The sequence below is a fragment of the Zeus faber genome (genome assembly GCF_960531495.2).
Source record: "Zeus faber genome assembly, chromosome: 8".
NCBI classification, from domain to species: Eukaryota; Metazoa; Chordata; class Actinopteri; order Zeiformes; family Zeidae; genus Zeus; species Zeus faber.
The window spans coordinates 15700053-15716257 of record NC_137195.1 but is presented as its reverse complement, the minus strand read 5'-3'; the positions used below and the strand labels follow the sequence as shown (position 1 = coordinate 15716257).

Below are 16205 nucleotides of genomic sequence, written 5' to 3'. Positions count from 1 at the left end.
CCACTTTCAACAAGTTAAGTCTGGAAGAGATTTACCGAGAGATACTGGAGATAAAGTCAAGGGTGGATTAGATATAGATAAAGGGAGATAATGTGAAGATAAAAAAAACAAACATGTTGGACTTATAAATAAGAAGAGAAAGAGGAGTAGGGCGATAGGAAGGATAGGGGAGTGAAGAGCAGGCAGGGGAGGAGGGGTGAGAGAAGAGAAACAAGGACGGAAAAGTACAGAGATATTAGAAAAAAAAAAAAATAGGGAAGAACCGAGAGACGGAGACAAATTCTTTTCATTCCCCTCCCTGGGTGTGAAGTTGGTTATTATACTTTCCATCTTGTTCTCAAATGAAAAAAAAACAACATCAGCAGTGATGAGGGAGAAAGCAAAATAGGCACAAAGAGAGAGAAAAGGGAGAAAGAGATAACGAAAAGAGATAATAAATAAAATACAAATAAAAAGTAAACAGTAAGCAGGAGTTTCGAGCGTCTCGGGATGGTTCAATAAGGTGCCATCCACCTCAGGGGCTAAGGAGAAGGAGACAGGGAGCACGCAAGGCGGTAAACAGCCCCTCAATAAAGTGGGACTCACAGCTCCGCATCAAACACCAGGTGCCGGCAGAGTCGACTGGAGCCGAGACGAGCGGCGTGGATGCAGGAGATGCCGCGAGGCCGGCTAACGCAGACAGATGTCAGGCCGGTGGGGGGCAGACAATGAGGGATGGAGGGGTGGAGGAGGTGGTGGAGGGGGGCGGAGGGGTGGAGCGGCAGGCATCCCCGTCGAACGGTTGCCGTCGGAGGAGACACACAGCCGGAAAATGAGAGATGACAAGGAGGATGACACGAGGCGACGAGAGGCTACTCCCACATGCGGCAGGAGGGAGAGTAACGTTTACTCACAGCAACGTGGCACGGCTTAACGGCGATGGCAGCGCACCGAGCATGTGACGTACAGCGCGCTACATATGTGGCACACATACGCTATGTGTACAGAGCATATGGTGTTTGCAATAAGGATATGGAGGGCACCCGAACGAGGACATGCAAATATAGAGTATGTTATTGTATCAATGTATAAGTATTCGATGATATTCAGTCATGACAGAGTAAAGTACCTTCTCCCATGAGGACTATTTCGATGTATTTTTTTATGCAAACGTGAGTGTCTGTTTGTCAGCGTGTGTCTATGTATCAGTGCATTTATAGTTATTATTGTCAACAGTATATGTATGAATAAAAATTTAAGAATATGTATGCGTAGCAGCAAGCCGGTGCAGTAATGCATTTCCATAGTGTGTGTGTGTGTGTGTGTGTGTGTGTGTGTGTGTGTGTGTGTGTGTGTGTGTGTGTGTGTGTGTGTCTGTGTGTGTATGTGTGTGTGTCTGTGAGTGTGTGTGGTATACAGGGTTCATTCTGGCATTACAAAATAAAATTCAAGGACTTTCAAGGACATTTTTAAGCACAATTTTTTTTCGTTTTCAAGGAGCATTTCTAAAATGTAATATAATATAAACATCACTGTCTATTGTGTGTATATATATATATATATATATATATATATATATATATATATATATATATATATATATATATATATCATACGGATCAGCCAAAACATTTAAACCATCACCAATAGCCACTAATATTGTATAGGTCACTTTTGTCCCGCCAAAACAGCTCTGACCCATCGAGGCATGGACTCCACAAGACCTCTGAAGGTGTCCTGTGGTATCTGGCACCAAGACGTTAGCAGCAGATCCTTAAAGTCCTGTAAGTTGCGAGGTGGGGTCCCTATGGATCGGTATTGTTGTTCCAGCACATCCAACAGATGCTCCATCGGATCGGACCCTAACCCCGACCATCCATATGATGTAAAAGAAAACGTGATTCATCAGACCAGGCCACCTTCTTCCATTGCTCCATGATCCAGTTCTGACGCTCACCTGCACATTGTAGATGCTTTCGATGGAAGAAGGTGGCTTGGTCTGATGAATCACGTTTTCTACTAAATCATGTGGATGGCCGGGGTTAGGGTCTGATCCAATAGAGCATGTGCTGGAACAACAAGTGTGATCCACGGGGGCCCCACATTGCAACTTACTGGACTTAAAGGATCTGCTGCTAACGTCTTGGTGCCAGATACCAAAGGACACCTTCAGAGGTCTTGTGGAGTCCTTGTGGAGGGAGACCTGCACAATATTAGTGGTTATTAGCGGTGGTTTGAGTGCTGTGGCTGATCTGTTTGTGTGTGTGTGTGTGTGTGTGTGTGTGTGTGTTTCTGTGTGTGTGTGTGTATATATATATATATACACACATATATACTGTATATGAATAATGAATCTCATTGCCTCTACTATTATAAGCCTCTATTTACATACTGTATGAAGCGGACATTTCCCTAGCGTAGTCTATGTCATAAAATGTTATTACATATGATTTGAATAACAAAACTTGGGGTAATATGTATGTACAATCTGTGTATGCATCTATATGTGTGTGCAGATAGGTATGTTCACCGTGCTTACTGATCCGTGTATGCATGCATGTTGGCATTTCCATATTGCTGTATGTCTTTATGCAAATCAAGGACGGACTGCATTGATCGGCGCCGTCTGCAGTGGCTCACCATACGCAGGTAGTTCATGAGGCTGGTCCCGTGTTGCCAGATCTGGGGCGAGGTGCAGCTCAGCGGCTTCACTCCAATCTCCTGGCTGCGGTTCAGCTCCCTGACGGCCCCCACCACCACGTGCACCGCGTCAAACATCAGCGCAGATGAGAGCTGTGGAGGAGGAGGAGAGGGAGGAGGAGGAGGAGGAAGGAATGACAAAGGAAAAATATAAAAAACATGGGTACGAGGAAAATGGGGGAGACGGGGGGGGATGCCCGAAAAATAAATATAAAGGGAGGGGAAAAGTGCGTCAGATATGGATCCAAAAGACAGTTGAGCTTCCTCTACTCCGTCTGTAGGAGTAGATTGAGTCTTAGCCCCTTTATTAGTACTATTTAGTAGTACTAGTAAACTCGTCCTAGTTTCTAGTTTACTACCAACGCACACATTCTACCCCACAACCTTTTTCCCAACAAACGCTCACATTTTTTGATTTTTTTAAAATTGACTTCATTTCCTTCCGAAAAGGCGAAAGCGGAAAGGCTTCAATGTGGAATTAACGATTACAAAATACAGCAAAATTACAAAAAACAGGGTATAATTTTCCAAAACCTCTAAATAGAGAATTTTAAAAGTTAAACACGTGAGCCGTGATCAGGAAAACAGTCAGGGGTAATATAAATGGATTCTGCTCGATGGAAACAGGCCAAAACCCACTTAGACACTGGTGTGATCATTCAAACACATAGACAAAGCTCAAACCAAAGTGTATCTAGAGCTTGATTTGTGTGAGTGTGTGTGTGCACTCTGCTTATCGGAACACACAGTCTGCTTGTTCCTGTGTGTTTGTCAGATGTGTCTGTGTGATGAAACGCTCCGGTCCAAATTTGCTCGTGCACGTGCGTTAAGCGTGGGGGCCGGGGGTCCTCGACTTACAGCGGGGCCCGGGTACGTGAGGTCACAGCCCTCCCTCCAGGAGAGGTTGAGGCTCCGGATGAACTCCAGGTAGAATGGATGGGTGGTGTTGAACATGGAGAAGCCCACTATGTTGGACTGCTCGTCCACTATGTCGTCCAACCTCAGCAGGGGGAAGTCCTGGAACGGGAGAGAGAGAGAGAGAGGCAGAGAGAGAGGGAGTGGGACAGAGGGATTGAGAGGGGTTCTTCTCTGCACAAAAGAAAAAAAACGCATGTGAAGAGGAGTGGGAGGGCGGCGCGAGCAGCAATGTCTGATCTGAGATAGTGGGATGAAAAGATAGACGCAGACAGAGCGGACGGATAGAAGATGGTGCGATGATAGAGAAAGAGAGAGAGAGAGAGAGAGAGAGAGAGAGAGAGAGAGATGGCGAGAGGTTGATGGGATTGACTCCAGTAGGAGTTCACAGGCGAGCGGCGCTGCCGTCTCGAGCGGGAGCCCGAAGCAGGTAGACGCCGACGGGGCCGACAGTACGGGGTGACACATTCATCTAAACGGGGGAGGGAGAGAAGAAAGACGGAAGGGGAGGACGGGAAAAGGGAAGAGGGGAGGGGCGGGGAGAAAAAGGGCACGTGGCGTCCGCTGTCGCCCTTCACCTCAGACCCATTTCCATTCGCTTGGTTCACTTTCTGTCAACACCTTCAGTCCCTCTCGCTCCCACTCCTTCGTTTTCTCCCTCCTTCCTCCACCTCTTTACCTCCTTCCCCAATCTCCTTAGTCCCCCTCTCTCTCTCCTGTGCGCCGTTCCGGCCGTTGACCACTATAACACGGTGCCTGCTTTGCAAAGGCGGCGACACGCCGGGACTTTCAAAGTGGCAAAAAAAACAGAGCGCAGGGACGGAGGTGCGGAATTCTTACCATGGTGGTGAGGATGTACTTGTAAAACGCTGATGTCATCCCCAACTCCGACGCCTGAAGGGGAAGAAAATAGAGAGAGCAAAAGGAAGAAATGAAGAGTGACACCGCAAAATCTGTTAAAAAAAAAAGCAAAATTAGAGAATAAAATAGAACGGTAAAATTGCAAAATAATCATCCCATGGGGAGAGATCATCTCGCATTGGGAAGATTTCCCTAAATAATATCTCCAGAATGAACTTCTTACTAAGAAAAAAAAAATTTAAATAGTAAAATCAAATAAATTAATAATCTTATCTACACACAATTCGCGGCTGGGACAATTTATTCACAAGGTTCTCTAGCTTATTGAGGTTTTTCTTCGCACTGAAAGGGTAAGTGAGGAGACACGTTTAAAAAAAAGGAAGGATAGAATAGAAAAAAGAAGGAAACAAAGACGAAGGAAAAGAAAGAGGTTTGAGAACACGAGAGAGGGAATGAGGAATGAAGGGAAAATGCAAAAGGGGGTCGGTCGGTCGTGGGGACAAAGAAGGAGCGAGAGAGATGGTGCAATGGGAGGAGAAGGGTGAAGGAGAGAGAGAGAGAGAGAGAACGAGAGAGAGAGCGACAGCACATGTTAATCACAGTTGTACATCATCAGTCTCGCGCTGGGACATTGCGCTGTGGGCGAGCAGCCTCTCCAATCCCAACACATCCCGTTCGCTGTCCGGCTCTGACTCAGTGCTCGGGCCATCGGGGCCGCGGGCGTGGAAACATGAATCAGCTCCCTCATCTGCTTTTTGTATCGGACCGCAGGTAACATCTGCACCGCATCCCAATCGGGCCCCAAAAAAAAAAAAAAAAGAACACGGGGGTGTTCGAGCGCGGGAAGGTTTATTTTGGGGCGGAGTAGCGTCGGCCGTCGGTCGACCCCTTCTTTGAGCCCGTGGGCAGTGTGAATAGTAAAGAAACGGACGTGACGAAGAAAAGACAAATCATCAATCTGTAGCCGCGGTTAAAAAAACAGAGCCGTCATTATGTTTTATGGACAATATATGAGCTCAGCCCGGCCCTGGATGACGATAACCTGAATATTAGATTATGCAAAGAGGACGAGGGAACGTTCTCGCCATCAAAGAGTGTGAATAATAGCTCCATGCGGTTTCATTCCGTACTGTACGCGTAGGCACCTTTCAGGGAACATGCCCTTATCGTATTATTATACTATGTTATATAATACTATACTTTATACTAGACAGACAGAAATAGATATATACAGTAGATACTGTCGATAGAAAGATAGACAGAAAGACAGACAGACAGACAGACAAATACATACCGTAGACAGACAGACAGACAGACAGACAGACAGACAGACAGACAGACAGACAGACAGACAGACAGACAGACAGACAGACAGACAGACAGACAGACAGACAGACAGACAGACAGACAGACAGACAGACAGACAGACAGACAGACAGACAGACAGATAGATAGATAGATAGATAGATAGATAGATAGATAGATAGATAGATAGATAGATAGATAGATAGATAGATAGATAGATAGATAGATAGATAGATAGATAGATAGATAGATAGACAGACAGACAGACAGACAGACAGACAGACAGACAGACAGACAGACAGACAGACAGACAGACAGACAGACAGACAGACAGACAGACAGACAGACAGACAGACAGACAGACAGACAGACAGACAGACAGACAGACAGATGCACACATTCACACATACTGGTTAACAAACCGCACCGTTTTCACATCTCGTGTTTCCGTATCCGCAGTGAATTTTTTGCACGACATCATCCTTTTTCACACAAACACATGAGAAATGTACAAAGGGATTGATGACTGAGGGAGTCCTTCCTTTTCTTCTCCCTTACGTCCTGTTTGTTGAATTTGCTTAATTGCACGGAATGGCTATTCACAATGTCCCCCTCCGAGGGTAGATAGATAGAACATTAAAAAGACCACTCTGGACATTATTTTATTTATTTATATAATGTATGATAATGTACTAATAATGTTTGTTTTTTTTCATTACATTTTTATCTTTTTTTTTTTTTTTTTTAATCGTATTTTATTTTATGGGGTTTTGGAATGAAGTGTGATCTCTCTTATCCTATCTGGGGAAGTGCCCTGACATGGTACCTTTTTGAGGATGAGGTAGGAGACAGAGGCGTTGGCATCGATGATGATAGTGGCCACCTTGTCGTCCCGGATCTCTTTGAGCAGCGGCGTGGGGTCCATGTCGTCGTCCAGCATCCGGATGGACAGCGTCTCCCTGGAGATGAGGAAGCGGTGGACCAGCTCCTCCAGTCGCAGGAGGCCTGAGGGGGGCGGAGCCACAGGACAAATGACCACGCCCACTCCCGAAATGTCAACGTGTCAAAACCTTTCCAATTCATTCGCTGTGGGATTTACGACAGCGGGCGAGCCGGATGTAATGAATGTTATCTTTAGTTCCCAGGGATGTTGAACGTAAATGGAGATGTCCACTAGCGTGCTATGCTCACATGTAGGAATGGCAAATTTGAAACTTTGGAACGTTCGAGACATTCAAAACAATTGTTTTGAAACGGTTTGAAATGTTTTGAAATATTTTGAAATGGCTGCCTCAACACTGCCCTCAGCTGGAAGCAGCTGATTCATTGCAGTCATTAATTCTAATACCGATTCCACACCAAAAGTAGCGGGTTTAAATCCGCAAATTTTAGGCGATTGACACCTTTCCCATTGCCAGGAGAAATGCCGATTTTTTCTGGTGTGTCACGTCCAATGTCATTAAACATCGGAAAAGGGGCGTGTCCTGGTTCTAGTGTGATTGGGAGTAAAACAGCAGAGGAGACAGCAACTTAAACAAACAATGACATAAAACTGTAAAACTTGGGGGAAAAAAAAGTATTTTGAGCCGTTCAAAAGAATCGCAACAACACTACAGAAGAAGCAGCATGGAGCACGGGCAGCATGGATACCCCCACCCGCGCACCGCTCCTTTGGCAGCGGGGAGCGGGGATCGGCTTGGGGCGGGGCTGGAGTGGCCCGGAGCCCGGCAGGGAGCATGGGAGTTCTTGGCTGTGCTCCTCCACGGTGCCATCACCACACTCAAAACATTTCATGGTCCCCCATGCGCGACCATGTCAATTACTTCTGATCTTGATTTTGGATTATAAATGGGATATGAAATGATGGAATGATACAGGATATTTCTGTCTATTAAAGCGGCAGCGTCCGGAACTCCAACACGCGTTGCATCGGGCAGGTAAAGGGGTGAAAATTAGCGGGTCGACCCGGGACTGAGACCCGGGTTTTTCCTTTCCCACTGATGACAAATTCCGGACGTGAGCGGGTGCTACCGGGTTTTTGGTGCAATGGGAAAGGGGTTTAAGTGTGTTGAAGGCTCACTTTTGACAAACCCAAATCCTAAACTGGACACAATCAAACCCTTACTTATTTATTTTGATTATTGGTGTGATGATGATGCCCCATGCGGGTGTCAGTTTGTTGTGATCTCATGTCTGTGTTTTAATGTTGTGCAACAACAAAACATGAAATGTTTAGAAATGCTTCGATCTTCCGTGTTGAAATTGTCATCTCCCCTTACATGCTGTGCTAGACAGACAGACAGACAGACAGACAGACAGACGGACAGACAGACGGACAGATAGATAGATAGATAGATACAGTAGATGGCTACATACGTAAATAGACAGATAGATAGACAGATAGATAGATAGATAAATAGATAGATAGATAGATAGATAGATAGATAGATAGATAGATAGATAGATAGATAGATAGATAGATAGATAGATAGATAGATAGATAGATAGATAGATAGATAGATAGATAGATAGAGGGATAGAAGCTTTAAATCCTCGTACAAAAGGGTATAACCAATGACAGCCAAGCCTCATGTGAGGCACTGAGGGGGGTGAGCTTTTAATGGCGAGCCCGTTCCGTGACTCTCTAATTGTAATTCTATGGTAAAACACCCCTAGCCATGTAAATAAGTGGTTGTGCAGGCATCTGGGGGTGGCGGCAGGGGGAGCGGCCCCTCAGCAGGAGAACAGCTCCGTAAGCAGTGGGGTAATCACTGAACCAGGCCAAAACTTTAATTAGTTTGAGGAAGGAGGGGGTAAAAATCAATGTGCTTTACAGCTTCCTCACTCCCCGACGCTCGGTCCCTCGCTCTCCCTCTCTTTCTGTTTTTCCATTCTCTCACATTCTCGCCCTGCCACGCTCACACCCTACCTCCATGCTCTAGTTACCTGTCTCTCTACCTCCCTCTCTCACTCTCTCTCTCTCTCTCTCTCTCTCTCTCTCCCTCTCTCTCCGTCTCAGTCTGCCTCTATTCCTTGCCCCACCCCATAACCACACCCCTTCATCCTTTACCTCGTTCATCTCATGGAAACAGCATAATGGAATTAGACTCTTTATACGTCTGGGTGACCCGTTCCTGTCCAGAGGAAATGTCGGACTCCGACTCTGAAAAAGGGGGCGAAGAGGGGAAACCGTGGGAACGAACGCCATTAAATCCTGCCTCAAAGTCGCCCGTCTCCTCAGGAATGGAAACAAAAACATAATGAGAGAATGTCTCCTGCAGTAAACGGCACAAATAAAGCGGGTGTGCTGGTCATACCAATGAATCGTTATTATATGAGACCAGATATCGTCTGGTGGTCGCAACGTTGACTTTAATGTTATTTTCTGAGCCAGATGTTCTAATGGCAACACTTCTCGCCGCTTGGTCATAATTTCCACATTGCAAATGGTTCTCTTGCGTGTAAATATCTCATGAAATAGTCCTTCACAAAATGTCCTCAAATCGATTGACATTGAGGATTTTGGTCAGAAAGACTGTGATGAATTATATCAGTCGATATTTGTATTAATTATATGAATGTCCATGAAAAAAGAAAATATATATTTATATGAATTATCGGATGTTCAATGTCTGCAGCGGGATCAAAGCCTGCCAACGCACACACACGCACACACGCACACACACACACACACACGCGCACGCACACACACACACACGGAACGCCGCGCATACCTGCACTCAAACACATACCGTGACACACACTCCACCACCCACACGTTTAAAAACACATGCCCACGAGCGCGAATGAATCTCCATCGGAGCGCATGCACACACATACACACACATACACACACGGAACACCAAGAATACCTGCAATGCCCATTCCACACACACACACACACACACACACACACACACACATACACACACACACACACACACGCACGCACACACACACACACGCTGCCCCACACACCCACACGGTTGTTAAGTGTGTGCAACATGCCTGTTGAGTGGCAGTTAGAACCTCTTCTGCAGCCATGGCAACTAGCTCCATGGCGATAGATAGCACAGCCAAGTGGGTCAGAGTCTGTGAGTGCGATAACCTTGTAGAGATCACCTTCAAGCCAACCAAAATTACACGCAACTCTTCCATCTCCCCACTAGTAAGGATGACTACATTTTCTTTTTTTTTGTGGGGGGGGGGGGGGGGGCGACAGGGGAGAGAGAGAGAGGGCAAGAGAGGAGAGAGAGAGAGAGAAAGAGCGAGAGGAGGAAAGAAAATGGACTCTGTCTCTAATCTACCGATTCATTTGATGATCAAAAAAGTGTAAAATGTGTGATCTTGTCACAAAGCCCCCCTGTTCAATGAGACAAACGGACTTGGGAGCAGGTGCGTCCTGCAGCCGTCCTGCAGAACCGCAGGGGGCTCGTGTACTGCAAGCGCCTGGATCATCTCATCGATAAATGCATACAGATGCCGGTTTATATGAATACAGTATACCCCTTCCACAAAAGGGACGGATGGACGGACAGGCTGATGGGCAGACAGGCAGGCATACAGACAGATAGATAGATGCCCACATTCACACACACTGGTGAACAAACGGCACTGTTTCCACATCTCGTGTTTCCGTATCCGCGGTGAAATTTTTGCACGACATCGTCATTTGTCACACAAACGAATGAGAAATGTACAAAGGGATTGACGACTGAGAGCGTCCTTCCTTTTCTTCTCCCTCACGTCCTGTTTGTTGAATTTGCTTAACGGCACGGAATGGCTAATTACAATGTCTCCCTCCGAGGAGCCGCTCGCACATTCCCACTGTCCATTTCATGTGCTGGAACTCTCACCCGGGCACGGATTAATATTCCAGCACATATAACAAACCTTTCAACATAGCAGGCAACAGCCAAGTCAGAGCAGAGAAGCACCTGTGACTTTCAAAGCTCTCTGAGTGCCTGGCAAATTAAGGCGAGTGTACCCTTAAGTAGTTGGCTGGCACGTTGGAGAGAGTTTTTCCAACTTGAGTATTTACTCCTCCTGGCTTGAATTATTAGCCGTGTGAATCAGAAGTCGGTGGAGAGCCAGGGCAGAACTGTGAGTAATAAATAAGGTAGGTGGCGGTGGCGGTGGTGGTGGCGGCCATGTTGTGAACACAGCGGTCGGGTGAACTCCGAGACCCGGCTGTTAGAGCGAGCGTCTCGCGGTGCAAAACAGTCACATCCGCAGGGAGATGTGTGAATCGGACAACACTCCCACAGAGAGATTTGTGCACACACACGCACACGCGCACGCACACACACACACACACACACACACACACACACACACACACACACACACACACACACACACACACGTATGTTTTAACATGTTTTAAACTACAGAGAACCAGGGAAGGGAGCGGCGCCGGAGCGGGTGCAAGATGCACAGGGGTGTGTCCGTCCGGCGAGCCGCACAATATCCCACTTATTACACGGCTACTCACGAAATAAAACGATCCACTGACACAAAATATTGATTTGAAATGTTATCACTAGAATACCTAGTTTTATTTTATCTTATTTATTTAATTTTTTTTATTTTGTTTTAGTATGTCCTGCATATTAGTATGTCCTGCATATTTATTCATGTGAAATTGGGCACACCCGCATAAGTCTTTAAATGTAGTTTTCAATGTAGAGTGACCGCTGGTACACTGGCATGTAGGCAGTGTACCAGTGTGGAGTGATACAAGGGACGTGAAAGAAGGCGGAGGCGTCTTTATTCAGAAATAACTGACCGTGATTGGCCTTAGTGACAAATCAGAGTCGAGGTTCCACAGAGCCGTGTCATAATGTCTTTTCAATATATTATATGTTCTTGTAATAACTTACACTCGGCCTTGGCGCACACGAGGCTGGCGGAGGGGTAGCTGAAGGAGCGCAGGATGGCGCCGATGGCCAGACTCAGGTCCTCGTTGCTGGGATACAGAGTCACCGAGGCAAAGCGCAAGTACGGCAAGCGAGGAGTCTCCTCTGGACCTATCTTCACATGAGGGATCTGAGGGGAGGAGAGGAGGGAGGAGGAGAGGAGAGGTGAAGAGAGGAGAGGAGAGGAGAGGAGAAGGAGGGGAGAAGTAGAGGTGAAGAGGAAGAAGAGAGCCAAGGTGATGGAGAGGAGAGGAGAAGAGGAAAGATGAGGCAATGAAAGGAAACAAGGGGAGGGAAGAGGGGAGGGGGGGAGGAGGACAAGAGGATGGGAGAAAAGGAGAGGAGATGGGAGAAGGAGGGGGGAAGGAGGGGATAAGAGAGGGAAGGAGAGGGGAGGAGAGGGGAGGAGAGGGGAGGAGGAGAAGGGAGGGAAGGGGGGAAGTGGAGAGGAGGAGGAGAGGTGAGGAGTGGAGAAAAGGAGAGGAGAGGAGAGGAGAGGAGAGGGGAGGGGAGGGTAGGGGAGGGGAGGGGAGGAAGGAGAAGAAGAGGAGTAGTGGGAGTAGTAGAGGAGACAAGAGGAAGGTTATGGCAGGAAATTATGAAGAAAAAAAGGAGTAGAAAGAAAGGTGGGGAAATGATTCAGAAGAAGAGATAGAAAGCAAATGAGTATTATTAACCACCTCACAAACACACATGACAAGAATGGTAAATATGAAAGATCCATTCAAGGAGAAGAGAGTGGTGGTGGTGGTGGTGGTGATGGTGGTGGTGGTGGTGGTGGTGGTGGTGGTGGTGGGTGTGAAAGGAGAGATGCGAGGAGCAGAGAACAATGAGAGTGTGGAGATAAAAGGCCACGGGAAGAAAGCTGAAAAACAGATGGAGGAGATGCATGACAGGTCATTACACAAGAAGAGACTGGGAACACGCAGGATGCACTGAACATGGGCTTTTGGTGGTGGTGGTGGTGATGGGGGTGGTGGGGGGTGGAGTGCATGAATACACACCATGTCCAGGAATGCTCGCATGTGCACATGCACGTGCATATCCTCACTCACTCACCTCCTTTTCCCCACAAATATGACTGACGGTGGAGCCGGAGGCCGGGCTGGAGGCGGGGCCTATCACGGAGACCACGCCTTTGGGGAGAATCTGACACACTGGGAAAAGCAAATACAGGAAACATGAATACCAAATGTTCAGAGTCGGTGAGAGAATTCATATCATTACATTATTTTGTTATTGATCACATGTGCAGTACATCTCCGGAAGCATAACACCAGCCTTAAAAAAAACAACATTAACGTCATAATAGTTTCCGTTGTAAGCGCGTACGGGGTCAATTCAGGGATATCTCAGCTATGCCACAAACAATAACAGCAACTATAATATTCACAACCACATGCAGACACAACTATTAACCCTGGATCCAGGTGTTAAATTACATGTTTGTCTCTATTTCATTAAAGGATCCCAGGGGGGGAAAGGCAGCGCAACAGGCTTGTAAATTAAGTTCTGTTAAGAACTATTAGCACTATTTTATGGGGTGAGTCTGTACTGTAGCTGGGTCCAAAATGCCAAACTGGCCTCCAATTTGGTACACGGAATCAGTAGGTAAATGTGTGTCAGCGATCAATAACCCCGATGTCCGAACATGTTGAGCTGCCAATCACAGTCAGAGGATGTGTTAAAATTCTGCCATCTGCCATTGGCTTGGACCCACAGCTCACTGCCAAATGCTGTGGTGTAGAAGTGCTGTTTTACATTCTACACTTCAGCATCAACAAATGTGACATATTATCAGAATATTTATCTGCATATTTTAATTGTACCTTTATAATATCTATTTTGCACATACAAATATCTGCATTCTACATCTAAATATCCACTGCACATCATCTTGTTAATTTTAGAGCAACTCCGGATCTTTCCTGCATTTATTCACCTGTCTTTCCATAGCCGTCGCTTGTCCCTCAGTTGGCTATTATGTCCTCTCCCTTTTTTTCTTTTTTTAAATTCTGACCTTGAAATTTTATTCTTGTTCATTCATTAATTATCAATCAAGGCGTCTTCACAGGAAAGAGACTAAACCCTGAGGGGAATTCAGAGATTTTCCAGATGCTTCAAAGGGGCGCCATCTTATCGGTTATTAAAATGTTTTGGTTAGCGGCCAAACGCATAGGATATACCCTTACATTTAAAAAAAAGGCTGATAACTTGAGTAAATTCTGTGTGTGTGTGTGTGTGTGTGTGTGTGTGTGTGTGTGTGTGTGTGTGTGTGTGTGTGTGTGTGTGTGTGTGTGTGTGTGTGTGTGTGTGTGTGTGTGTGGTTGCACGCCGACATGACTTGGGCAGCCAGAGTTGTAAGATGATGAGCTCTCTGATCCGGGGGACCGGAAAATCCCTGCTGGCGAACAAGCCTGTCTCTTGTCCACCGGTCAAGGACACACACTGACACACACTCACAACCCAAGCATGCACATACAGTATGTGCACAATGATTCTCATGCACATACGGACATTTGCCAGTAGCTTGTGGCAGGGTCAGTGCCCTTGTAAGACGGGAGCAGGGAGCTACTGTCTCCTCCGTGGCTGTCTTCACCAGGCTTTGTTTTGTTGCCGTCCACTGCCAGCGTTCACTTCCACCTCTGCGTGTCACCAGAGTATTATGTAGCGCTACATCAGACATGAGGGCAATTTGATCTTTACTGTTATTTGGCTCTTTTCTGTTATTTGGACACGGGCTAAAGAGTATTTATTTTCACACAATTGCTAGTAGTGCACTCAGGCGCACTCAAGTACATAGGTATTGTACATTGTTATTATTATATGCCCATTACTGTTCTGCGCGAATTAGACATTGTTTCCTCCTTGTCTGCATTGCTTTCTGCTTGCATGGAGGACTATACTCCTGTTTTATCGTCTACCCGTCCGTCACAGTATCTGCCGGCCGCACTCACTGGTGTCGGTGGTGTCGTACTGAGAGTCTTTCTGCAGCTCGTAGATGTCCACCTCCACACGAGCTCTGGACGGCCCCTCCATCACACTGTTGATGTTCTCCCTGGCCAGGGCCAGAGCCAGCCTCTCCCCACGCCCACACACTGACTGGTCATCCAGGATCGCCGCTACACGTGCAGAGACGGATAGAGAGGGGTGTAGGAAGAGTTAGAGATGGAGGTAGAGGTAGAGGAAGATATAGAGGTAGAGATCGAGATAGAGATAGAGGTAGAGGTAGAGATAGCAATACAGATAGAGATCAAGGTAGAGGTAGAAATCGAGATACATGTAGAGATAGAGGTAGAGATTGATATTGAGATAGGGATCGAGGTAGAGGTAGAGGTAGAAGTAGACACTGACATGGAGATGGAGAGAGACAGACGTAGGGGTAGAGATGGAGATTAAGGTAGAAATAGGGATAAGGACAGAGATTGAAACAGAGCTAGAGATCGAGGTAGAGGTAGACGTAGAGATGGAGATAGAGATTGCGGTGAAGATCGCGGTCGGGACGGGGATAGACAGATGTAGCGATTGACATCAAGATAAAGGTGGAGATGGAGTTGGAGATCGAGATCAAGGAGGATCATCAAGTGGAAAGTGATGAGAAGGACCAAAATGGCGGAACAGTTTTCGATCAGGGTAAGAAATGAGAGGAGGGACGGGGAAGAGCAGGCGAGGAGGGAGGCGGCGGCAGGCCAAGGGGTGAGGAGCGTCGGGCCATTTCTCAGTGACGTTAGCCACACTCAGCACATGTGTGGGTGAGAGTGTGCGTCTGGGATGATGGAGTAACAGGGAAGTAAGTCTGGAGCTGCTGACAAACAGAGAATCGTAGGGCTGAGGTCCGGGCGGAGATAGTTGGGATTGGGATGGAAGTGAGGTGCAGCGCCAGTTACTATAACTGTAAATACAAATACATATATATGAGGGGGTGGCACTCACCCATTCGGACGGCGGAGAGCAGGGGGGCCTGGCTGAGGGAGCGTGGAGCCATGGTGGCTAGCAGGAAGGAGAGGAAGTGTATCGACAGCAGCAGCGCTGGCAGAGCCGGCATCTTCTACTGCTCCTCATGGAGAACGGTCTGCTGGCTACCTGTACCGCCACCTATAGTATCGGAGGACACACTGCAGTTAGTGTACAATCAATGTACATAGGTATATTTATAGACATCGAAATCTGTGCCGATTTAGGATTGCTCATCAATGGTTCATTAGGTCCATATCCTAAATTAATAAATTACTACGACTCCACCTATACAACTTCTTTGTAAAAAAAAATTGTAATGTAAATTATGATATATTATAGGCTCTGTTACATCAGGGCACTGGATTTGGACAAGTACTTTTACTTTTAAGTACATTTAAAAGCAAATAATTGTCGACCTTTTCTTATGTAGCAATTTATTCCTTTCACTTTTACATTGTACTGTCATTTGGTGTAAGAAAACACCTGCGTTTAAGCAGTAAAATGCACTTACAAGGACTTCAAACTCAGCGAACACTAACATACCTTGGCAGCCTTTCACAGCGCTCTCAA

The 16205-nt window shown here is 46.5% G+C and overlaps 1 protein-coding gene across 1 annotated transcript in view; it reads right to left on the bottom strand.

Annotated features, from left to right (window-relative positions):
• Positions 1-15738, bottom strand: part of grik5 (glutamate receptor, ionotropic, kainate 5) — a 31606-nt gene extending 15868 nt beyond the window's left edge. The window contains 8 exon segments of the mRNA XM_080005710.1: positions 2620-2772; positions 3538-3696; positions 4435-4488; positions 6587-6765; positions 11643-11808; positions 12738-12835; positions 14636-14800; positions 15612-15738. Coding sequence (XP_079861836.1) covers positions 2620-2772; positions 3538-3696; positions 4435-4488; positions 6587-6765; positions 11643-11808; positions 12738-12835; positions 14636-14800; positions 15612-15723 — 1086 coding nt within the window. The 5' untranslated portion in view covers positions 15724-15738.
• Positions 15739-16205: the final 467 nt, after the last annotated feature.